General features: G+C 46.2%; 1 protein-coding gene across 1 annotated transcript in view; it reads right to left on the bottom strand.

The window, feature by feature from the left end:
- STK3 (serine/threonine kinase 3) overlaps positions 1-24,695 on the bottom strand; it is a 175,854-nt gene that overhangs the window by 71,624 nt on the left and 79,535 nt on the right. Inside the window, exon 10 of the mRNA XM_060243453.1 lies at positions 1,312-1,487. Within this exon, the coding sequence (XP_060099436.1) occupies positions 1,312-1,487 (176 nt within the window). The remainder of the gene's footprint in view (positions 1-1,311; positions 1,488-24,695) is intronic.

The following is a 24,695-nucleotide window of genomic DNA, read 5'->3' as shown; positions in this document are numbered from 1 at the left end:
TTCATACAATTGAGAAAATATACAGTACGCATTCATTACTGATAATCTTCCAGGTGATAACATGTTCTAAGTCACTGGCTGTTCTAATGTCATATAACTAAATATGTGAATAACTAGAGAGTAAAACAAAGCTGGAGAAGAAAGTCTCCCTTCTCAATATTTCTTGCAGAAAAATTGGAAAAGGGTGGGAACTATTTTATCATCATCAACGACATTTATTCTGAAGATCAGCCTCCTAGCAATCTTCTATATACAGGAGTGTCAAACATACAGCCTGTGCGCTGGAACCAGCCTAGGCTCTTATCTGCCTGTGAGCAACTGGGCATTATCTTCATTGCTGTATGTTATGTCCCTATATACTGTCCCAGTGCTAATGTGTAAAGGGCAGTGGAAATGGGAGGGTGGGAATCAGGGAGATACTTCAAGGAAATACACTAAGAGTGTTAATGTTTTAAGCATGTTTGTATTTTGAGTAAAAAATAATATCGTTAATTGGGTTTGCCTGTGTCTTTTATAAAGTTTATCTCTCTCATACCTGGCATTACATTTTATGGCACACGTGGCCCACCCCAACAAAGTGACATTTATGTCACGTCTGGCCCTCTTAACAAATGAGTTTGACACTTCTGCTCTAGAATGCCCGTTTGTATCTTTCTTAATTGTGTTGTTCCAAGAGAATAGTTGGAACAAAGTCACAAATGAAGCTGTAAGAAAAACAAACTCATAAGTGCTAGGTTGTATATTCATTAATTAGTGCAATTTCTAACCAACAGATTGAAATAGATAAACCTTCACTTGCTGAAAGAGGGAGATAATCAGTATTCTAGAACAAATCCCTGGCTGAATCTTTCCTTTGCCGCACTGAGGCAGTGCAAATATTAGCCCTAGAAGAACTGCAGTCATATAGACCCATCTAGAAAGATAAAGACTAATGAAGCACTTTTCTAGGGGTAGGCCCCAATCAACAGACCTGAGTGAAATTCTGGGCAGATCTGCTTAACATTACTCTCTGTCTATAAATAATAAATTTTTGTGACTTTCATGCAAAATCCAACTGAGGAGGAAGAGGAGGAGGAGATTGGATTTATAACCCATCCTTCACTTCGCTTGCAATCTCCTTTCCCTTCTCCTCCCCAAAAGAGATACCCTGTGAGGTAGGTGGGGCTAAGAGAGCTCTCAGTGAATTGCTCTTGGCTGAACAGCTGTGAGAGAATTTGTGACTGACCCAAGGTAACACCAGCAGCTACATGTGGAGAAGTGAGAAATCAAAACCGGTTCTCCCAATTTAGTCTTAATCAAAGTAGTACTTACAAAATCAAAATCGCCATCTTGAGGGACTTTCCAGTTATCCGGGAAAATATTTTTTGATATGTGGTATGGTTCGTGCATATTTTGATTGCAGTTTTCATGGCTTTTGTTCTTGGAATCTTGTTTATCAAAATAGTCCATAAAAGAAGGCCGCTGTGCTTGTGGTGATGTAGCATTTCCTAATTTGAAAATGAAAATATGCTATAAACGTATGTTTTTTAAAAAGAGCAATATCTTCAGAATAAATTGTGCTTGTAATTCTGCTGATCTAACTAACCATTAACCACATAAGCAACTATTAATGTTTGTTTCCTATCAATTTGATTTGCAGGATATGGTGACAGAACAGACAAGCAGAAGGCAATACAGGCAGAACCACAGAATGCTATGGAGAATTCTGGCAAGGCAAGAGAAAGTACTGATCACTGGCTTTTAGTGCAGATGTGAATAACTCAGGATAAATCTGCACAAATATACTGTTCAGGAAAATCTAGGAACTGTGGTTTTTGGAGGCATTTGTGAAGAGCGTATTAGAGAATACATAAAACTGAAAAAGCCTGCAAAGTAGACACTGGTTTAGCTGGCATGGCTTCTCTCAAAGCATTTTGGAAACTGAAGTTTGGTAAAAGTACTCAGAAACCACCACAGAACTAGTTCCCAAAGTTCTATACTAAAAGGGAGCAACAGAACAGGTGAATATGTAGTATTGCTATGCCCACACAGACCCTCTGTTTCCTTTACCAGTTGGGTAGAAGAGAACAGTGCATAAGTTTATAGAATAATAGAATAATAGAGTTGGAAGGGACCTCTAGGGTCATCTAGTCCAACCTCCTGCACAATGCAGGAAACTCACAAACCCCTCCCCCTAAATTCACAGGATCTTCATTGCTGTCAGATGGCCATCTAGCCTCTGTTTAAAAACCTCCAAGGAAGAACAGCCCACCACCTCCTGAGAAAGCCTATTCCACTGAGGAATCGCTCTAATGGTCAGGAAGTTCTTCCTAATATGGAGCAGAGGTCCATCAGTGGCTATTAGCCACAGTGTGTGTGTGTGTGCGTATAAATTTTTGCCACTGTGTGACACAGAGTGTTGGACTGGATGGGCCATTGGCCTGATCTAACATGGCTTCTCTTATGTTCTTAATGTTGAGCCGGAAACTCTTTTGATTTAATTTCAACCCATTGGTTCTGGTCCTACCTTCTGGGGCCACAGAAAACAATTCCACACCATCCTCTATATGACGGCCCTTCAAGTACTTGAAGATGGTGATCATATCACCTCTCAGCTGTCTCCTCTCCAGGCTAAACATCCCCAGCTCCTTCAACCTTTCCTCACAGGACTTGGTCTCCAGATCCCTCACCATCTTCGTCGCCCTCCTCTGGACCTGTCTATATCCTTCTTAAATTGTGGTGCCCAAAACTGAACACAATACTCCAGGTGAGGTCTTACCAGAGCAGAGTAAAGCGGTACCATCACATCCGTGATCTAGACACCATACTTCTGTTGATACAGCCCAAAATTGCATTTGCCTTTTTAGCCACCGCATCACACTGTTGACTCATGTTCAGCGTATAATCCACTAAGACTCCTAGATCCTTTCCGCACATACTACTGCTAAGACAAGTCTCCCCCATCCTATAACCATACATTGGATTTTTCCTACCTAAATGCAGAACTTTACATTTACCCCTGTTTAAATTTATTTTATTAGTTTTAGCCCAGTTTTCCAGCCTGTCAAGGTCATCCTGTATCCTTTTACTGTCTTCTTCTGTGTTTGCAACCCCTCCCAATTTAGTATCATCTGCAAATTTAATAAGCATTCCCTCTATTCCTTCAACCAAATCGTTGATAAAGACGTTGAACAAAACAAGTTCCAGGACAGATCCTTGAGGCACTCCACTTGTTACTTCTCTCCAAGAGGATAAGGAACCATTCAAAAAATCTCTTTGGGTATGATATGTCAACCAGTTACAGATCCACCTAACGGTAACAGGATCCAAACCACATTTTACCAACTTGTCAACAAGGATAGTATGTGGAACCTTATCAAAAGCCTTACTGAAATCAAGATAAACAATGTCTACAGCATTCCCCCGATCCAGCAAGGTAGTCATTTCTCAAAAAAAGAGATCAGGTTAGTCTGACATGACTTGTTCTTGAGAAAACCATGCTGGCTCTTAATAATCACATTCATTCTTTCAAAATGTTTCAGGACCGACTGTGTAATGATTTGTTCTAAAACTTTTCAAGGTATAGACGTCAAACTGATGGGTTGGTAATTACCTGGATCCATTTTTTTCCCCTTCTTGAAGATGGGGACATTAGCCTGCCTCCAATCTTCCGGCACCTCTCCTGTTCTCCAAACAGCACGTCACAGTTCTGCTGAATAACTGCAGTTAAACCTTCCCTTCACAAATAACGACTTTTATATTTGTGATGTTATGTTTATGATTTTACAAGAACTAAACTGATTCCAGAACAAAAAGGAGGCCAACCTTATCAAAACGACAAGGAACCAACAGCCCATATCTCACAAATGGGACAGTCCCAGGAGAACACTCCCAACAGTTTATGGATATGAACAAACAGCAGGTCAACCTTATCAAAACGACAAGGAACCAACTAAAATATATACAACAGGCATTTTAAACTACACAGAATTCTCAAGTACACTAAGGACAATTTTAAGGAGAAAGGGGGGGGGGGACTCATGAAGAAACTGCAGATGAATTGGTCTGACACATGTTATTGGGTAATCTTACAAACTATTTCAGCAATCATATGGGAAAAAAACACAGCCCTGCTAAGAATAGCTAACACTGCAACAGGAAGAGAAAGTCATGCCTCACTAACTTATTATTACAATAATATACAAGTGAATTCCATTGCCATCACTTGATTAGATGCTCAGAAAATGTAAAAGATCCACATTAAAGGATAATCTCTAACTTGCTGAATTTCACAATCTTTTGATGAGTTGCCTCATTATTACCTTAAGTCTAGCAAAAGAGAAACATAAATTCATGGAAAGCATTTCCAGTTCAAAACTGCTTCTAGGCAATTTTTGATCATCATACCCAGAACGATTGATCAATTACTGAAGCATTCAAGCTACAACTACCAGCTGCAGCATAGTTATGACTTAAGAATCCCATTCTTTAAACAGAAATTATGGAGCAGCTGGTTTGCACCAAGTGATGCAAAAAAACAGGTTGTTTACCTGTAACTGATGATCTTCAGGTGGTCATCTGTGCATTTACACCCATGGGATAAGGCGTCTGCACCGATCTTGATCAGTATATTAAAAAGCCCAGGATTTTCGGGCCCCGCTCCCAGCGGGCCTGCGCAGAGTTCCTACTGAACATGCACACTGGGTGGGGCTCGGACATCCCGCCAGTTCCTTCTGATCGCTGTCCAAAACAAACTATGTCCAGGCAGATCAACAGCAGTGGGGAAGGAGGGCAGGAGGTGTGAATGCACAGATGACCACTTGAAGATCATCAGTTACAAGTAAGCAATCTGTTTATCTTCTTTGTGGTCTCTGTTCTTCACACCCATGGGAGAATAGCAAGCAGACCTACCTGGAGGAGGAAGCTGGAGGTCAAACTGAAGAAGCCGTTTGCAAGACCAGACGTTCCAACTGAGCCCTCTGGTGGTGACGGACATCTAGGGCATAGTGCATCATGAAGACATGTGGCAAGACCCATGTCGCTGTCTTACAGATGTCATTCAAAGAGGCACCCCTGAGAAAGGCTGTGGATGTGGCTAACGCTCTAGTAGAGTGACCTCTGATAGGGCCAGGCAATGGTCTCTTAGCTAGAAGATAGCAAAGTTTGATTGTTTCAGTCAGCCACTTAGACAACAGTTGCGCGGAGATCTTCTGACCCTTCTGTGGTGTGGCATAGAGACGAATAAATGAGGGTCACTCATTTGGTTCGACTCAGAAAGAACAGAGCATGCTTCACAACCACATCACACTTCCCTCGGAGGAAGAGGGGTTGGAAACAAGGTCGGAAACTCAATCTCCGAGTTTAAGTGAAAGTCTGAAACGACCTTAGAAAGGAAGGCCACATCCGGAACAAGAGAGACTCCACCCTCATGAAACCTCAAATAAGGAGGATCACACCGTAGGACCATGAGTTCCCCAACTCTTCTGGCAAAGGTAATGGCGACAAAGGCAGTCTTCCAAGACAAAAAGTTCAACGGGCAATTTGCCATGGGTTCAAAAGGCCTACCCAAGAGCTTATCCAAAACTAAAGGTAGGTCCCAAGGTTCAAAGGGATCCCTTATTGAGGGGGGGGGTGAAGGTGCAACAATCCCTTCAAGAAACACTTTGTCTGTGGGTGCGCAAACACAGAGCAGTTGTCAATGTTCTTGTGATTAGCAGATATGGCAGCCAGATACACATGAAACGATGAGCAGTTAAGGCCGCAGTCCACTAATGAGAGCAAAAAGTCAAAAAACAGGGATAGCCCCGCATTCGCCAAGTTTGCTGCGCTAGCCCTAGCAAAAGTCTTAAACCTAGTCCACTTATAAGCATAGGCCCTGCGTGTAGATAGCTTTCGACTATTTAGTAGCACATGTCGGGCCCTTGCTGACAGGCTCTCCTGCCGATTCTCCATGCCATCTATTTGAGGTGTGGAACATTGTGATGTAACAACAAGCCCCCCTGGACCAACAGGAGGTCGGGTTCCACTGGAAAGAGATGAAAGGCCCCTTTGGCTAGTCCCAGAACGACAGGGAACCAACTCTGATGGGGCCACCACAGCGTTATCAGAATGCAATCTGGGTTCTCCTTCAAGATCTTGTTGACTACTCAGCAGAGGAAGAGGGAGGAACAGGTACACAAAGTGCTCGTTCCAAGGGAACAGGAGACCATCCCCCAGAGAATCCAGATCCCCTCCACTTCTGGAACAGAACAGAGGACATTTCCAATTCTGCGGAGTGGCGAAGACATCCACCTGTGGTTGACCCCAATGGCTGAAGACCGGAGTCAGATAGGTCTGGTTGATTTCCCATTTGTTCACCTATGCTGCTCCCCTGCTGAGGGAGTCCACCTGCACATTGAGTTCCCCTGGGATCCCACCAGAAAGGACTGGAGGGAGATGCACTCTTCCCAAATGTCGAGAGCTAGGGCACAGAGCTTCCTGGACACAGTCCCCCTTTGTCTGTTCACGTTGCTGAGGGCTGTTGTGTTGTCTGTTAGGATCTCTATTACCCTGTTCTTGATAAGAGGCCTGAATCGCCAGCAGCTCTAAGAAGTTGATGTGATGACAAGCAAAGGAAGGGGGCCATGGGCCACCGACACAAAGGCCCTCCGCATGAGCTCCCCATCCCCAAAGAGATGCATCTGTCACGATGGTGACTACTGGTGAGGGACGATGGAATGGTGCCCCCTGAAGCAGGTTTGTATTCTGTTTCCACCAGTCCAACGACCTCAGGACCGAGTGGGGAATCTGCAGGACTGTCGCAGATGAGTCTGTGGAGTTGCAAATGTGTCGCAGGAACCAAAGCTGAAGTGTTCTCATGCGAAGCTTTGCAAAAAGAATAACACTGGTCGTCGCTGCCATAATTCCTAGTAAATGCTGGATTTGTAGGGCCGTGCCTTTTTGTGTAGTTGTAGGAATTCCGCTAGAGACACGATGTCATCTGCTCTCTGTCTGGGAAGGAAGGCCTTGTGGAGTGTGGTGTCCAAGACTGCACCGATGAACTGTACTCTCTTTTCTGGTAGTAACTAAGACTTCTTTTGGTTGATTCATAGGCCCAGTGTGGCTAGAAGGTTCAGAGTCATCTCTAAATGTCGGCAGAGGAGAGCCTCCGAATCTGCTACAACCAGCCAGTCGTCAATGTATGAAAAAATGTCGACGCCCTGGAGATGTAGGTAGGTCGCAACCACCACCATGGTCTTGGTAAACACTCTCGGGGCCATTGAAAGCTCAAAGGGGAGCGCTTTGTATTGGAAGTGGTCTGCTCCAATAGTAAAACGGAGATATTTCCTATGCTCCGAGTGGATGGTAATATGGAAATAAGCATCCTGTAAGTCCAGCGTGGCCATCCAGTCTCCCTACTAGATTAGAGGAAGGATGCTCTGCAAAGTTGACATGTGAAATTTTTGGTAGGCGATAAAGTCGTTCAAGTCCCGGACGTCCATAATGGGCCTTATGCCCCTATCCTTCTTGGGAACTGCAAAATACCAGGAGTAGAACCCGTGACCCTTCTGAGAAGGAGGAACTCTTTCTATCGCTTGCTTGTGCAACAGGTTCTGCACCTTTTCCAAGAGGGCCGGGGAGGGAGGTGTCATCACAAACTTCAAGGAGGTTGGGAGTTGAGTGAACTCTATCATATACCCCTTCTTTATTATAGATAGCACCCAACGATCTGATGTGATGCACTGCCACGCTGGTAGGAAAGGGAACAAGCACGTTGGTCCAGAAGAAAGGGGAGGGGGGGCTGGGATAGTGAAAAGTACATAGTCATAGCCCCTGCTTGGGGTTACGAGACCCCTTAGCCCTGGGTTGCTGAGTAGACGCTGAAGAGAACTTGCCCTTACAGTCAAATGCTGACTTGTTGCCAGAGTAAGCGGAAAGCAGCTTCCAAGATTGATCAGATGACCGTTTCTGGAACGGCCTCTTATTCCAGGGTTTATGCCAGGGCTTGGGCTTGAAGGATCTGGTGGTTGATGGTACCCCTAGATTTTGAGAAGTTTTAATACTCACCCATTTCTTGTAAGACAGAGTCCGCAGTAGAACTGAACAGTCCTTCACCCTCGAAGGGGAGGTCCTCCACATAAGCCCTGGTGTCCAGTTGCAGAGCCGTGGCCCGAAGCCAAGCATAGAGTGGCGTAGAGTGATGGCCGAGGTAAGTGTTTAAGAGGCCGTATCTACCATGTGTTTGGATGCTGCAAGTTGTTGCTTGGCCAGGAGCATATCTTCCTTCTGAAGCTTCTGTATTTGGGCACGTTTGTCGTCCAGGATCCCACAGGGAGTAATGATATCTTGCCATGCAAGTTTCCTAATTAGAGATCTTTATTCCCAGGGCTCAAGCAGAGTAGAATTTTCTGCCTGCATTGTCAATTTTTCTACCCTCCTTGTCGGGGGGGGGGGGGTGGAGTGTATTTTCTTGGATTTTGAGGATGACAGGACCACTACCGAGTTAGGCTTAGGGTGGGTGAACAGAAACTCGGCTCCCTTTTCCTGGATACATGTGGTCAAACCTGCACAACGAGATAGGAGTGGAGGCCGGCTTTGCCCAGGGTTCTTTGACTGTTTGGAGGACTACCTTTGTGACCGGCAATGCCATAGCAGTAGAGGTGTCACGCTGCATTATATCAAACACCGTATCATCAACTGTTGGTTGCGGTTGAATAATAGGCAGGGAGAGTGTCTGGACCATCCTCTTCACCAACTCTCCGTATGATTTCAGGTCCTCCGAGGGAGAAATCAGAAGGTCGGCTGAAATCTGCAGGTCCAGAGAAGGTACAGCCGGTGATTTTTTGACCGATTCATCGGAATCGACCTTGGACGAGGTTCCTCCATCGTCCAAGTGCTCGGAGAGGTGTGGTGTGAGTGGTCTGTCCAACTGCGGTGATGGGGGGGATGGTTCCACCCTTTTTCACGGACGATGTTCTTCCCTTGTCTGTGGTAGCTTAAGGTGGTGCTGACGGCTTGCATCGGGGCAGGGAGCGATACGACACATGTGACCTGCAAGAAGCCTCTGAATGTTGGTCCCAATCAGGCAACTCTCTCGGCAGATACCAGGCATACGGCGGGTTGCGTGGGTAACCACCATATAGATAAGCCCATTGGCGTTGATCCCAATTTGGGGGCGGTAGCGGCCGTCGAAAGGATGAACGATCGACATTGCGGTCGATGGGGTGGTCCTTCGGTGGTTTATCCGGCATCGATGGCTGCAGGGCCTCCTGTTTGGATTGCGTGTTTCTGTCGCTGGGTCCTCGAGATCCTGAGCGCGAAGAGGAGGTGCACTGCATGAGATCGATCTCCTGGTTCCGACTGAGTGAACTGCCTCGGTGTCGGGGTGCTTCCCCAATGGGATGGTGTAGCATGCATGATGGTGGAGGTCCCCATCAAAGCCGATTCCGAGCCCTTCGGGGTCGGTGAAGGAGCATGGCTGGTAGAAACGCACTCCTTGCAACTAACTTTGTCCTTCTCGTGCTTCTTCGGCTTATCCGGTTTCAAACCCTTATCCTCCCTGCTTTTCTTGGCAGGTGTTGAGGATTCCAATCGACATGCCGAGCCTGCACATTTAGGGGGGCAAACGACATCGGAAGGCAACTGGCTCAAAGAGTCTCTATCAGTTATCGGGGTCGTGGTCGATAGCGCCGTCAATGCCAAAGGCGTAGAAGACATCTTGCTCGGTGTGAGCGCCAATTCCATCAGGGCGGGCGAAAGACACATCGCTCGATTTTTTTCTTGTTTGCTTAGAAAACTTGGCACAGTGCTGACAAGAGTCCACACGATGACCTTCTCCAAGGCAAACAAGACACGGTGAGTGTCCGTCCAGAGGGGTGATCTTGTTGCTGCAACACGTACAGCGTTTAAAAAACCCCCAACGCTTTTCCATAAGCAAAAGCGTGGGGAGGGACGAAAAGGAGGAGGGGATCCCCCAGAGGGGACTAACTATCTAACTAAACTAACTAACTTTTTTTAAAAAAGGAACGAAGAACCAGGAAAGTGGAAACACGTGTAGAAGTTTCTAATAAAGGTAAGTACCGACCAGAGAACGAAGAAACAAACTGCTCGACGTGGTGGTCAGAAGAGAACTGGCAGAATGTCCGAGCCCCGCTCAGTGGGCACGCGCAGTAGGAGCTCTGCGCAGGCCCGCTGGGAGCGAGGCGCAAAAATCCCAGGCTTTCTAACATACCGATCAAGATCAGCGCAGGCGCCTTATCCCATGAGTGTGAAGCACAGAGACCACGAAGAAGATCCATTTTAAACCTTGCCCATAAGTCATTTGTACTGAACATGCCATACAAGCAAATGATCCTTGGTTCACCATTCGGGGATCTTTGACAAAAAGGATATTAGGGTAGTAATACTGAATAAGACTTCTCAGTGCCACCAGTTTAGACAAGCTAAACCAGATGGTCAGCTGTACAATTCAGTATAAGTTGGCTCCATATGTTCAAGTAAAAGAAAGTGATGGTTTGCTTGAGGCTGCACACTACCCGCTCCAGCCAAGGAAAAGACAGCTCTCATAAATAAAGAGAAGCACTGGAGTTGCCAGAAACTTTCCAAGTGTTTATCTAAAAGTAAAGTATCTTAGAACCAAAGACCCCACAAATGCCCTGGAACAACTCTCAGTAGGCTTGAGTCTCAACCTTACCTGGAAATGGCAATGTTCCAGCTTACCCAAACTCCCTGCTGAAGAACAGGAGGCTCTCTTCCATATGTACACAACTCTAGATGGAGTAAACTGCATACCCTGATACTTCTACTAACTTTACCTTTAGTTTGCTTTCTTAATGAGCCTGCTATATTTCCCTGTCTTGGTACCAGTTCCTATTCTGAACCCTCAAGCCTCCCAGCATTTCCACCTTCTGTCCATCTGCTGCCAGGCACCTCAGACTGCCTTTTCAAGCTTGAATGCTTTGATTTTGAACTAAAAACTGTCAAATGATACAGGTTTGCTTTCTGAGCCCTGGTCCTAAAGGAACTCACTACTGTTCTACTATGCCCACTCCAGTGCTCAACCAGTGATCAAACCCCCAATCAAAAACCATTTTGGATGACAGGAGATTGTACAACATAATACAAATACACTGTACACTACTGAATTGGGTCTTATTTTCTAGGGCGAAATCCCCTCTTTTATCAGTATAGACAGCATCACCACAAGAATATTGGGATATGATGAGAGGGAGAGGCAAGAAGAAGGACAAGAACAGTAGAAGTCCAAGAATCGGGAAGGAGCATCTATAGGAAAATTATGGAAAGATTCCAACAACAATGAAAATAGAAAGCGATGTAAGCATCTTTAATAAAGACTTTGTTCAGTAAACAAAAGTCAGATGAGATTGTGGAATGGCAAGGGCAGTCTGGGTAAACTCTACCACCACAGAAAGTCTCTAGTTCCCATTTGATTTCCATGATCTATTTCCTCCTATTGATACAGTACAGATTTTTCTAATCATCAGATTTATTCTCTCCCTGCTTATCCTCCACTCACAAACAGCACAATGATATTTATTGTTGGGCTGTTATTATATGTTAGGGTAAAACGACAGACTTTGTTTTCTTCCAAATCTCAGCTTTATTTGGGCAAAAATCTCCTGTTTGTGTGCGGGGGGGGGGGGAGATATGTTTTTACTTTATTTTTTGTCAAAATGCCCAGGGGCCTCTAGGCATAGGCGCCTATAAATAAAAACTTATTACTGTTACTTATTTTGTCCTTGAGCAAGGAAATAAAAAGATGAGGGGTACATATATACAAAATCTAACATTAGAAAAGTTTTTAAAAAGATGTCAGGCAGTTTGCATCTCTAGTAGAAGAAAATTCCTCATCTGCCTAAATAAATTTATTTCTGTGGTTGTGTGGCTTGCTGTAAAGTCATTTAGAATGCGCCACCCAGCAACAAAAACTATCTGTAAAGAGCTTAATCCAAAACAAAATCCCAACATGTGGGAGCCTACTGTCTTAAGAACATTGCAACCACCATCGGGTTATGAATACTTCCAAATGCCACCTCTATGAGGTGCCTTCACAGTATTTTACTGTGCTAAAATGCAACTGTACAGCACATACATTACTGGGTTAAGGAAAAAAAGAATCCACCATCGTAAGCAGCTCTACAGATTTATATAGCAGAGTTTTAAACATCTCTTGGATATTAACTATAACATGCAGGGACTGTGGAATGAAAATAAATGGACCCTTCTTATTCAGGTTCAACATAGCCCTGAGAATTAAGTCACAGCAGCAAGAGGGCTGTTTCCATGCCCTGGTTGCCAATTCTCCAGAAGCACCTGGCTGGTCAAGGCTGCAGATATATACCAGCAATCCTTAGCCTGACACAGCAGGACAGTTCTTACATAGTCCAAAGATCTAATTTACTCATTTCCAAGTGCAATTAAGAGGGCCATTTGCGCTTTCTTCTATGCTATTCTTCTCCTTGTCCCATCAACTTCCTTTCCCTCGTAATTCTTTGTAATAAATAGGATGCCAGTTTTGCTCTATGGTAGTAATGCTTATACTGTCTGATTAGAATCTGTGAGACCCATGGTTAAATCTCCACTCTGCCATTAAAACTCACATGAGTGACCTTGGACTGTCATTCAGTCTCTCAGCTTAACTACCCCCACAGGATAGGGAAGGACAATGGAGGAGAGGGAAAAGATGTCACCAGCTAGGGTGGCCAGACCGTCCCGGTCACCCGGGAAAGTCCCGGTTCTGGCCCCCAATTCCCGCCTCCCGAGCTGGCTATACCGGGACCATTAGAAGTCCCGGTTTAGCCAGCGGGGAGCTGGCGGGCCGCGCACGCGGGCGGGGAAGGCGGCGAGTGAGGGAGCCAGCGTCCCTGCACGTGCGCACGGCGGTGTGGCGGGCTCTGCGCATGCACGGGGCCCGCCACAACGCCGTGCGCACGCGCAGGGACGCTGGCTCCCTCACTCGCCGCCTTCCCCACCTGCGCGGCCCGGCGGCGGAGAGGCCTGCGCTGCCCGCTGGAGGCCCGCGCGCGGCCCGGCGGCGAAGAGGATCAAACAGGTTTCGTCCCAGGAGGACTAATGAATCAGAATGTGAGGCTACTTTTAAATGTGATTGAATATTACAGAGATCACCCGGACAAAGAATTTGCTGCTATTTTTGTGGATGCAGAAAAGGCTTTTGACAATGTTAATTGGAATTTCACCAAAGTGACATTGGATGCGATTGGTTGTGGTGATAGGTACCGCAGAATGGTCGAAGCGATTTACTCGAAGCAGAATGCGAGAGTGAGTTTTAATGGAGTGATGTCTGATTTAGTAGAAATACAACAAGGCACTAGACAGGGATGCCCGTTATCCCCATTGCTTTTTATCTAGACGTTAGAACCTTTAATAAAGAAGATTAGAGAAGACAACAAAATTGAAGGAACCAGAATTAATAACGTGGAATTTAAGTCTTTGGCGTTTGCGGACGATTTAGTATTTATCTTGGAACAACCCATCTCTTCGATAGTCCCTCTGAAGCAAAGGCTACGAGAATTTGGAGAAGTATCTGGTTTCAAACTGAATGTGTCTAAGACAAAAATTTTAATGAAAAATATGGAGAAAATTCAAATTTACCCCACATACTCTAATAAATGTTGGAAATGCCGAGAAGTTGAAGGATCGTTGTTCCATATATGGTGGCGATGCAAAGAAGCCAGGAAATATTGGGCTCAAGTTAATATTTGGATTCAAAAAATCTTGAAAATACAAGTTAAGCATGTGCCAGAATTGTATCTTCTGAATATCTGTAGGCAAAATTTGCCTACGACCAAACTGAAAGTGTTACTGTATATAGTTACCATTGCTAGAACTTTGTATGCCAAGTATTGGAAAAATGATAGAATCCCGAACAGAGACGAATTCATTAATAAGCTGTTGGAAGTCGCTGAATCTGATCTAATGTCCACAAGATTAAGAGAGGGTAATGTGCAAAAATGTCAGGAGGAATGGGACCCCATTTATAAATGGGTCAAAAGTAGAGGCTTCGACATGGAGTAGCTAGAATTTTTTTTTTCCTTTCAAATCCTCTCCATCCCCCAGTGTGTATGATTGGGATGTAGTGGTAGAAGTTAGACTTAGATGTGTTTTTGACTGTATGGCGCGCCCAAGCGTCTAAGGTGTTTGGAATGATTAATGTTGATTGTATTTGTTCGTTCTTTATTCTTTCTTTTCTTTGTATGTCCATCTTTTCTTAATAAAAATTTCATTAAAAAAAAAAAAAACCTCACATGAGTGACCTTGGACTGTCATTCAGTCTCTCAGCTTAACTACCCCCACAGGATAGGGAAGGACAATGGAGGAGAGGGAAAAGATGTCACCAGCTAGGGTGGCCAGACCGTCCCGGTCACCTGGGAAAGTCCCGGTTCTGGCCCCCAATTCCCGCCTCCCGGGCTGGCTATTCCGGGACCATTAGAAGTCCCGGTTTAGCCAGCGGGGAGCTGGCGGGCCGCGCACGCGGGCGGGGAAGGCGGCGAGTGAGGGAGCCAGCGTCCCTGCACGTGCGCACGGCGGTGTGGCGGGCTCTGCGCATGCGCGGGGCCCGCCACAACGCCGTGCGCACGCGCAGGGACGCTGGCTCCCTCACTCGCCGCCTTCCCCACACGCGTGGCCCGGCGACGGAGAGGCCGGCGCTGGCCGCTGGAAACCCGCGCGCGGCCCGGCGGCGGAGAGGCCGGCCTCCAGCGACCAGCGCGGGCCTCTCCGCCGCCTCCCCGGCCTCCACCGCCGCCGGGCCGCGTGGGCGGGCCTCCACTGGAGGCCCGCACGCGCGGCCCGACAGCGGAGAGGCCGGCGCTGGTCGCTGGAGGTCCGCGGGGGGAGGCGGCGGCAACCGGAGTGGGAGGCCCCGGGTCGGTGGGCTCCGGCGCCTCCTCCTCAGCCGCCGCCAGCCCCGCCAGCAGCACCAGCCACTGCTGCGCCTTCTGGCCAGCCCGCCCGCCCAGAGGGGAGGCCGCCACCCGCCCTGGAAGAAGGTAAGCAGGCAGGCAGGCAGGCAGGCAGGGAGGGAGGGAGGGAGGGGGCCGAAAGCGGGGGGGGCGGCCGGCCGGCCTTCCTTCCTTCCCTCCCCCCTTCCCTCCCTCCCTCCTTCCTCCCTCCCTCCTTCCTTTCTTCCTTCTCTCCTTCCCTCCCTCCCTCCTCCCTTCCTTTCCTCCCTCCCTCCTTCCTTCCTTTCTTCCTCCCTCCCTCCCTCCTTCCTTCCCTCCCTCCTTCCTCCCTCCCTCCTTCCTTCCTTCCTCCTTCCCTCCCTCCCTCATCCCTTCCCTCCTTCCTCCCTCCCTCCTTCCTTCCTTCCTTCCCTCCCTCCTTCCTTCCCTCCCTCCTCCCTCGGCTCTCAAATATCCGATGTTCATGTCTTGCGGCTCTCAAACATCTGACCTTTATTCTGTGTTGCTCTTTTGTTAAGCAACTCTGGCCACCCCTGGAGTAGACAATACTGACTTTGGTGGACCCAAGCACTGATTCAGTGTAAGGGAGCTTTGTGTTTGTGTCTTCTGGTGCAATTTTGTTCTCAAATCCTGTATTTACTTCATCAGTATATGGGATAAGGCACTTTCTCAACTGTGCTGCATAATGCAGCCTATTTATTTTGTCCTGTTTGCTCTGTTGGCTCTATCTGGGCCACCTTCATCACTTTCGGGGTGTGGATCCCCCAGTGGGGGGGGCTCCCGACTCCCTCCGCCGGCTGTTTCTGATAGCCCTGCGCCCCCACTTTCATTTGATATGTGTCCCGTGCGGGTGCCACCCTCCCACCGGGAGATGCCCCAAAATGAGCCCCCTTGAGGCTTATGGCGGCAGGGCTCGGGGGAAGCGAGCTAGACTGCTGTTCTTTTGAGGGGTTATAGAGTGTTTCGAGCCCGTCCCTGTGGCATCGGTCCCATCGTTGTGGGACCCAGGGGGCCGGCGCAGCGGCCCGCTGAAGCAGCCTGTCGGTCACTTCCGGGTTCCTGTCCTGCATCTCGACCTGTGTTATTAGTGACAGGCTGCTTCGGCGGGCCGCTGCGCCGGCCCCCTTGGTCCCACAACGATGGGACCGATGCCACAGGGACGGGCTCGAAACACTCTATAACCCCTCAAAAGAACAGCAGTCTAGCTCGCTTCCCCCGAGCCCTGTCGCCATAAGCCTCAAGGGGGCTCATTTTGCGGCATCTCCCGGCGGGAGGGTGGCACCCGCACAGGACACATATCAAATGAAAGAGGGGGCGCAGGGCTATCAGAAACAGCCGGCGGAGGGAGTCGGGAGACCACCCCACTGGGGGATCCACACCCCGAAAGTGATGAAGGTGGCGCAGATAGAGCCAACAGAGCAAACAGGACAAAATAAATTGGCTGCATTATGCAGCACAGTCTCACTGGAATCTCACTGGAATCTGACTGACTTCTCAGCGTGGAACCCATTCTCTCTAGTCTTCTTACTTTGAAAAAAGTTAAAAAAGAGTTTTATTTAACTTTATTTCCCCCTTTCCCTCTCTAAATAATCTTGGTGTTTCCGGCGGTGATATTTGGGGGATTTTGGGGGACGTCACAGGAAGTGCTGTGAAGTCACTTCCTGTTTCCGGCAGTGGCATTTGGGGGAAATGATGTCATTTGGGGGAAATGATGTCACAGGAAGTGACGTCACTTCCTGTTTCCGGCGGCGCACACACACACACACATTCCTTCCCCCCTCAAGGTGTCCCTGGCGGGCCTGCAGATATTATGGCCACCCTATCACCAGCTACTCTGAATCCCCCCCTCCAGTTGGGGAGAACAGCAGGGAGTACTTATCTAAATAAACAGTTGACACAGAAAACAGGACCAGAAGAGTAAAAGATTGTACTATAACTGCATTATTACTCATAATCTTGGGACAGTGAGCTTGCCTCTGCGGGGAGGGCGGGGTATAAATCGAATTAAACAAACATAAACAATGAGACTGTGTTGTGCCAGCTCTACAAAACTAGCAGTCTATTTCAAAGCCCTAGTGGTGGAAAGTGCTGTAAATAGCCAACTTATGGTAACCCCATAACATTTTCAAGGCAAGACATTCAGAGGTGGTTTGCCACTGCCTGTCTCTGCATAGCAACCCTGGACCTCCTTGGTCATACACCATCCAAGGACTACCCAGGGCTGACCCTGCTTAGCTCTCAAGATCTGATGAGACTGGGCTAGCCTGGACCACCCAGGCTATACCTCAGGCAACTGGGAAGAACAGAAAACAGCTGCAGCTTCCCCCCACCCCCAATCCCAGTGCAAATAAATAATCAAAGTCATAATATTATTTTAAAAGAAGCACTGAGGTGCGGGGGGTGGGGGGTGGGACTCTGCTGCACACAGCCATACTAACCAAAAGATAGTTTCTTCATTCTACAGCATCAATGGCTGGTCCTTTCAGACAGCCTGTTGCTCTTTTTCACACTTCATAACAGAATGGAAAATCAATGTGCCTCATTTTGGTTTTCATCACTGATACACAAGAAGCCATGAGAAATTCTCTGCTAGTAGCCGTGTTTAACCAGCCTCCCCTAAATAAAAAAACCTGGGTGTGGCCAGAAGCACTGTGAGGACGGGAGGAGGGTTTGGGATAGCATTTCAGAGCTTAGCTTTTTCCAGTATTTAACCTGAGTGTAGCCAGGCTCTGAGTGAGCCAGACTAGTAGATCCAGGACTAGCCCAAGAGGTGGTATACTGTGCAGTTAGTCTGTTTCTATTCATTTCTTTAAATTGTATTTCTGTGTCTTGTAAGACACTTTTGGTCCTCACCAGGGAGGAAAGCAGGTTAACAGGGGCATTCATCCGTCCCTTCTGTTGCTGCCTTCCACCAGTAGATGACAACTTCTCTTGTTTCCTTGCTTTCCCTCAATGATCCCTCTGTCCTAACAAAAGTTTTTTTGTTTTGTATGTATTGTACCTGTTTTCTATGTATTTTAAAACTCTGTTTTTAACTCTTTGTCAGGGGAAGCAGTGTTGGGCAAGAGGCATTTAAGAGCAACTACGTGACCTTTACTGCTCACATAACTGTACAAAAGGAACACAGTTCACACAAGAAAGATTTTTCTCAATGAAATCATATTTTTAAAATGCCAAATTTTTAATCTCACATGATCTGCTTTCTTGAGAAAGAGCCCTTATGTCCACCCTGGACAGGGGCATCTTGGAAAGAGACTGGGAGGGAGGGAGAAATCCCTTCTCTAGTGATGCTCAGACTACTTAACAGTTCTTACATTAAGAACCACTCTGAAGAGTCACCTACAATCCAAAGGAAGTGTCATGAAGCCCCCATGCAAGCAGGTGAGAAACACCATGTGGGGGGGAGGGGCTATAATTTTAACCACATCAACAGAACCATCTGAAAACTAATAGCTGCCCTGATAAGCCACTAAATCATGAGTTTCATACAAACTGCTTCTTATGGGGTTCTGCTCTGTCTGATGAGGGATCTTGGCAGCAATCACGCGATTTAGACTGCATGTGAATCAGGCTCACTATGCATCAAAGGTGTGTCAATTCACTTCAAGACTTCTTGAGAAAGGAAGGTTTATAAATACTGCAAAATAAATATGTTTGTAAAGACTTTTTGTTTAATGGACAGTCTTTAGAGTATTTGGGTACTGGTGGTTACTAGGGCCAAATTATTGCTTTGGTATCAATTAACAAAGAAGCCTGAATACATATGATTATCCAAATGCAGAGGATTATTCAAAAAAGTCACCTGTGGCTGGCTCACTCTATGTTGTAAGTTATTCTAAGGCCACAAAAATATAAATTCCTTTTAGCCACCAAAATAGCACATACATTGCATTATATGAGGGAAACAACTTATTTGCCACTTAATGGAAGCATATAAATGTAACATAAATCTGCAAGAGAAAAAAATTATATACCGTATATATATAAAGATTAAACATACACTCACAATTTTTTAAAATAACAGGAATGCTAAAGAAGTCCTACACTTCTTTAGCATTAGGGGAGGGACGGTGGCTCAGTGGTAGAGCATCTGCTTGGGAAGCAGAAGGTCCCAGGTTCAATCCCTGGCATCTCCAAAAAAGGGTCCAGGCAAATAGGTGTGAAAAACTTCAGCTTGAGACCCTGGAGAGCCGCTGCCAGTCTGAGAAGACAATACTGACTTTGATGGACCAAAGGTCTGATTCAGTATAAGGCAGCTTCATATGTTCATATGTTCACTATAATAGTGAGACTCAACTTTGTGGTAGAATGTATTACATAGTCTGTCCCACTAAGTATTGCAGAACAGAATGGTTAGGATCTCCTGAGTGACTTCTGTGCATCCTAGATAGACACTGCTGCAGAACGCACTTCCTATTCTGCTAAAACTTCTATTTGTGTAGGGAGCCACTGGAAGCCATTTGATCTTGTACAAATGGAAGCTTTAGAGGGTGCGTGCTCCATAGGAGCTAAGCCAGGGGTGGCCAAACTTGCTTAACATAAGAGCCACGTAGAATAAATATCAGATGTTTGAAAGTCACAAGACATGAACAAATATCACACACAAGTCTTTATTAAAATTCTTAATACTTTCTTTGAACAGTATGCATATGTATACACTTTACAGCACAACTATGCTAGAAGGAGACTTTTAAAAATAAAAGGTGGGAACATAAGACCAGCATAGGGAAAGGTTAGGGAATTATTTTTGGCACCAGTGGGAGAATACACACATGTACCATATAAATCACTGACCACCATTTGCATCATTATGCATCTCTCTTTGCCCTGACACCAAGGTTAGTAAATTCAGCTCCTACAGGAACTGTGAAATTTAGGGGGAACCCTGCATCACCCTCTTTAATTCAGTCCCTCCTTCCAGTGGGTCTCTTGGCTCTTGTCCTCTCTTTCCCCATGTTAAGTCTCTGGATGACCTCTGTGGTGGAGGAGAAAAGCTTGCAAGCCTACCTATTTCCCCCTTCTTCCCCTTCACACATGATGGAAATAGTCACCTACCTATGGGTTATTATTATTATTAAGCTGTGCCTTGCCAGAGGCTGAGTACATTTCAGAGAGCTCTGAGAGAGAGCAGATAAGAAGTGCTATAATGGTGAGGTTTGGCTTTCTAAACAGATGGGGGAGTTGCTGAGAATTTCTGGGTTTGTGTGACTGTGTGATTGCTGAAAATTCTGAGTTTGTGGTTGCTGGGGAACTGCTGTTTGTTTGATTTGAGTGGGCTGAAGGTGATGGTTGCTGATTGATTAGGAGAGGCTGAGTTCCTGGGGCAGACTGAGGCCCCACCCTCTTTGCATTATTAAGCTGCACCTTGCCAGAGGCGCAAAACTTTGGCGCGAGGCAAAGGGCGAGAGCTAAAGGGCTCTTGGCCTGTGGTTCTCAGCCTGGGGGCTGTGTAAGGACCAGGAACCCAGATCCCTATTTTTCTTGTGTTCCCAATAAGGTAAGTAGACCCTCCAGAAGGAGAGCCACATAAACAAACAGGATTTAAAAGGGGACTGTATATTTTAAAAAAGCTGCCATGAAGGTAGAATGCCAGCAGGGGGGTGGGGGCTTTCCAGTGTTTTGCACTGAGTGTCACATGTATGACTATCTGCCCACAGGACAGAAGTCTTGGGTGTGTGCTCGATGCAAGGAGCTCCTGGCACTCAGGGAACGAGTTCATACCCTTGAGGCCAAGGTGACTGACCTGGAGAAGCAGAGACAGTCAGTTAGGCACTGGGAGAAGACTCTCGGGGACGTCTTACATGAGCCAGGGAGAATGAGGGTCGAGAGCGAACAGGGCACCGTGCTGAGGATAAGAGAAATGCGCCCTCAGAAGGGACCTCTTCTTCAGTTGGTAAGCAAATATCCTTTTGCACCAAGGAACCATCCCTGGGTGGGGGGGGGGGGTGTCTTGGTAGCTGGGTGGCAAAACCGCATACTGACCGTATGGTGACTTGCCTGGTGCGAAGGTAGCGGACATTACGCGTGTTGTGGATAGGCTGATAGACAGTGCTGGGGAGGAGCCAGTGGTTGTGGTGCATGTTGGCACCAACGATGTGGGGAAATGCAGTCGTGAGGTCCTGGAGGAAAAATTTAGACTGCTAGGCAGGAGACTTAAGGCCAGGACCTCCAAGGTAGCCTTCTCAGAAGTGCTACCTGTTCCACGTGCAGGGGTGGAAAGACAGGCACAAATTAGAAGTCTCAATGTGTGGATGAGACGAAGGTGTAGGGAGGAAGGGTTTAAGTTTGTTAAACACTGGGATGCTTTCTGGAACAAACGGGAGCTGTACAAAAGAGACGGTCTCCACTTGTCCCCAGATGGAACCAAGCTGCTGGCGCTTAAAATCAAAAAGGTGGCAGAGCAGTTTTTAAACTAAATCTTGGGGGAAAGCCGACAGGAGATGAAATGTCTCTGGTTTGGGAGGACTCATCTCAAAGAGATGAAGGGTTAGCTGTTACTTTTCTACCGGGTAATGGATCAGAGTTGTCCACTGAGATGGTGACAAACAGTATGGACTGTCTGCCAAAGTCTCGAGGCAAAAGGAAGCAGGTTGTGGGCCTAGTTTGCCTGGGAAATTATAGATGTTTGTTATCGCCCACCAAATCAAGAGGATGATTATAATATGATAGAAGGATTAACGATAGCGGCTAAACGTAAAAACTGTGTCGTAATGGGTGATTTTAACTACCCGTAGATTGATTGGGTCAATATGTGTTCAGGTCGAGTGAAAGAGATTGAGTTTCTAGATGCTCTCAATGACTGTGCTATGGAGCAGATGGTCACAGAACCTACCAGGGTGGGGCGATCCTGGATTTGGTCCTAAGTAATGCCCAAGACTTGGTGAGAGATGGAAAAGTGATCGCACCACTTGGGAACAGTGACCATAACGTTATTGATTTCACCATTTGTATAAATAGGTAGTTGCCCCAAAAGACCAGCACAACCACGTTTAACTTTAAAAGGGGTAAATTCTCTGAGATGAGCAGGCATGTGAAGAGGAAACTGAAAGGAAAGGTAAATATAGTCAAAACCCTTGGGGAAGCTTGGAGGCTATTTAAAACTACAATCCTAGAAGCTCAGATAAAATATATACCACAAGTTAGGAAAGGCACAAACAGGTATAAGAAAAGGCCTGCATGGTTAGCAAACAAAGTAATGGAAGCTGTAAAAGGTAAGAAGGACTAGTCCAAATCAGATTAATAACAGGGAACACAGGCTGTGGCAAATCATATGCAAGACTGTGATCAGGCAGGCAAAAAGGGACTATGAGGAGCATATTGCAAAAACATAAAGACCAACAATAAAAATTTCTTCAAATATATTAGAAGCAGGAAACTAGCCAGCGAGGCAGTGGGGCCCTTGGATAACCAAAGGGTAAAAGGATTACTGAAGGACGATAGGGAAATCGCTGAGAAGCTGAATGCATTTTTTGCCTCCATCTTCACTGTGGAAGATGAGAAGTGTTTGCCCGCTCCAGAACCACTAATTTTGGAAGGGGTGTTGAAAGACCTGAGTCAAATTGAGGTGACAAGAGAGGAGGTCCTACAACTGATTGACTAATTAAGAACTAATAAGTCACCAGGTCCAGATGGCATACATCCAAGAGTTCCGAAAGAACTCAAAGTTGAACTTGTGGATCTCCTGACAAAAATATGTAATCTTTCATTGAAATCTGCCTCCGTTCCTGAGGACTAGAAAGTAGCAAATGTCACCCCCATCTTTAAAAAGGGTTCCAGAGGAGATCCGGGAAATTACAGGCCAGTCAGTCTGACTTCAATACCGGGAAAGTTGGTAGAATCCATTATCAAGGACAGAATGAGAAGGCAAATTGATGAACACAATTTATTGAGGAAGACTCAGCATGGGTTCTGTAAGGGAAGATCTTGCCTCACTAGTCTGTTACAGTTCTTTGAGGGGGTGAACAAACATGTGGACAAAGGGGACCCAATAGATGTTGTTTACCTTGACTTCCAGAAAGCTTTTGATAAAGTTCCTCATCAAAGGCTCCTTAGTAAGCTCAAGAGTCATGGAGTAAAAGGACAGGTCCTCTTGTGGATCAAAAACTGGCTAATTAACAGGAAGCAGAGAGTGAGTATAAATGGGCAGTCTTCACAGTGGAGGACGGTAAGCCGTGGAATGCTACAGGGTCCCATGCTCTTTAACTTATTCATTAATGATCTGGAGTTGGGAGTAAGCAGTGAAGTGGCCAAGTTTGCAGATGACACTAAATTGTTCAGGGTAGTAAGAACCAGAGAAGATTGTGAGGCACTCCAAAGGGATCTGTTGAGGCTGGGTGACTGGGCGTCAACATGGCAGATGAGGTTCAATGTGACCAAGTGCAAAGTAATGCACATTGGGGCCAAGAATCCCAGCTACAAATACAAGTTGATGCGGTGTGAACTGGCAGAGACTGACCAAGAGAGAGATCTTGGGGTCATGGTAGATAACTCACTGAAAATGTCAAGACAGTCTGCGATTGCAATAAAAAAGGCCAATGCCATGCTGGGAATTATTAGGAAGGGAATTTAAAACAAATCAGCCAGTATCATAATGCCCCTGTATAAATCAATGGTGCGGTCTCATTTGGAAAACTGTGTACAATTCTGGTCACCGCACCTCAAAAAGGATATTATAGCATTGGAAAAGTGCAAAAAAGGGCAACTAGAATGATTAAAGGTTTGGAACACTTTCCCTATGAAGAAAGGTTAAAACGCTTGGGGATCTTTAGCTTGGAGAAACGTTGACTGCGGGGTGACATGATAGAGGTTTACAAGATTACGCATGGGATGGAAAAAGTAGAGAAAGAAGTCCTTTTCTCCCTTTCTCACAATACAAGAACTCATGGGCATTCGATGAAATTGCTGAGCAGTCAGGTTAAAACGGATAAAAGGAAGTACTTCTTCACCCAAAGGGTGATTAACATGTGGAATTCACTGCCACAGGAGGTGGTGGCAGCTACAAGCATAGCCAGCTTTAAGAGGGGATTGGATAAAAATATGGAGCAGAGGTCCATCACTGCCTATTAGCCACTGTATATATATGTTTGTATGTATTTATATATGTGTGTGTGTATACATACACACACACATATATTGGCCACTGTGTAACACAGAGTGTTGGCCTGGATGGGCCATTGGCTTGATCCAACATGGCTTCTCTTACGTTCTAGAGGCTGTGAGGTCCCTATGCTAAGCACACTTACTTAACAGTAAGTCTGCATTAAGTTCCTTGTCAGCCTCTAGGAGCTGCACAATATGTGTGAAAAAGCCACATGTGGCTCCCGAGTCACAGTTTGACCACCCCTGATCTAAGCCAACGTATTTGAACGAGTTTTGTACAAAACTGAAAGCTGGAGACAACAGTCCTTGATCAAGAACTTGTGATTTAAATTAAGAGAACAAAGTAAAAATGAAGAAAAAGGATTACAGGTGAGAAAAAAAAGATTCAGGTGGGTAGCTGTCTTGGGCTGAAGCAACAGAACAAAGTTTGAGTCCACCGGGGGTGTGTGTGTGTGGAATAGGCATAATTTAGAGGAAGGCTAATCAGGAGACACATGGTACTGAATAGGTTAAGTCATAGTGTTCCACAGATCCCTTGAACCCCATTTTTCCAGCAGTAAAGACACAAATATGATAAAGCCCCATTCTGCAATTTACAGCATGCAACTGTGCCTGCAACTCTTTTCTTTGTTCTGAAAGACTGAAAAATCTGCACATAACTCCTACATTCCTCTTCTCATAGCTATTACATTTGCT

This window comes from Heteronotia binoei, chromosome 7 (genome assembly GCF_032191835.1).
Source record: "Heteronotia binoei isolate CCM8104 ecotype False Entrance Well chromosome 7, APGP_CSIRO_Hbin_v1, whole genome shotgun sequence".
Taxonomy (NCBI): Eukaryota; Metazoa; Chordata; class Lepidosauria; order Squamata; family Gekkonidae; genus Heteronotia; species Heteronotia binoei.
The sequence above is the reverse complement of the archived record's forward strand: the minus strand, read 5'-3'. Positions and strand labels throughout refer to the sequence as shown.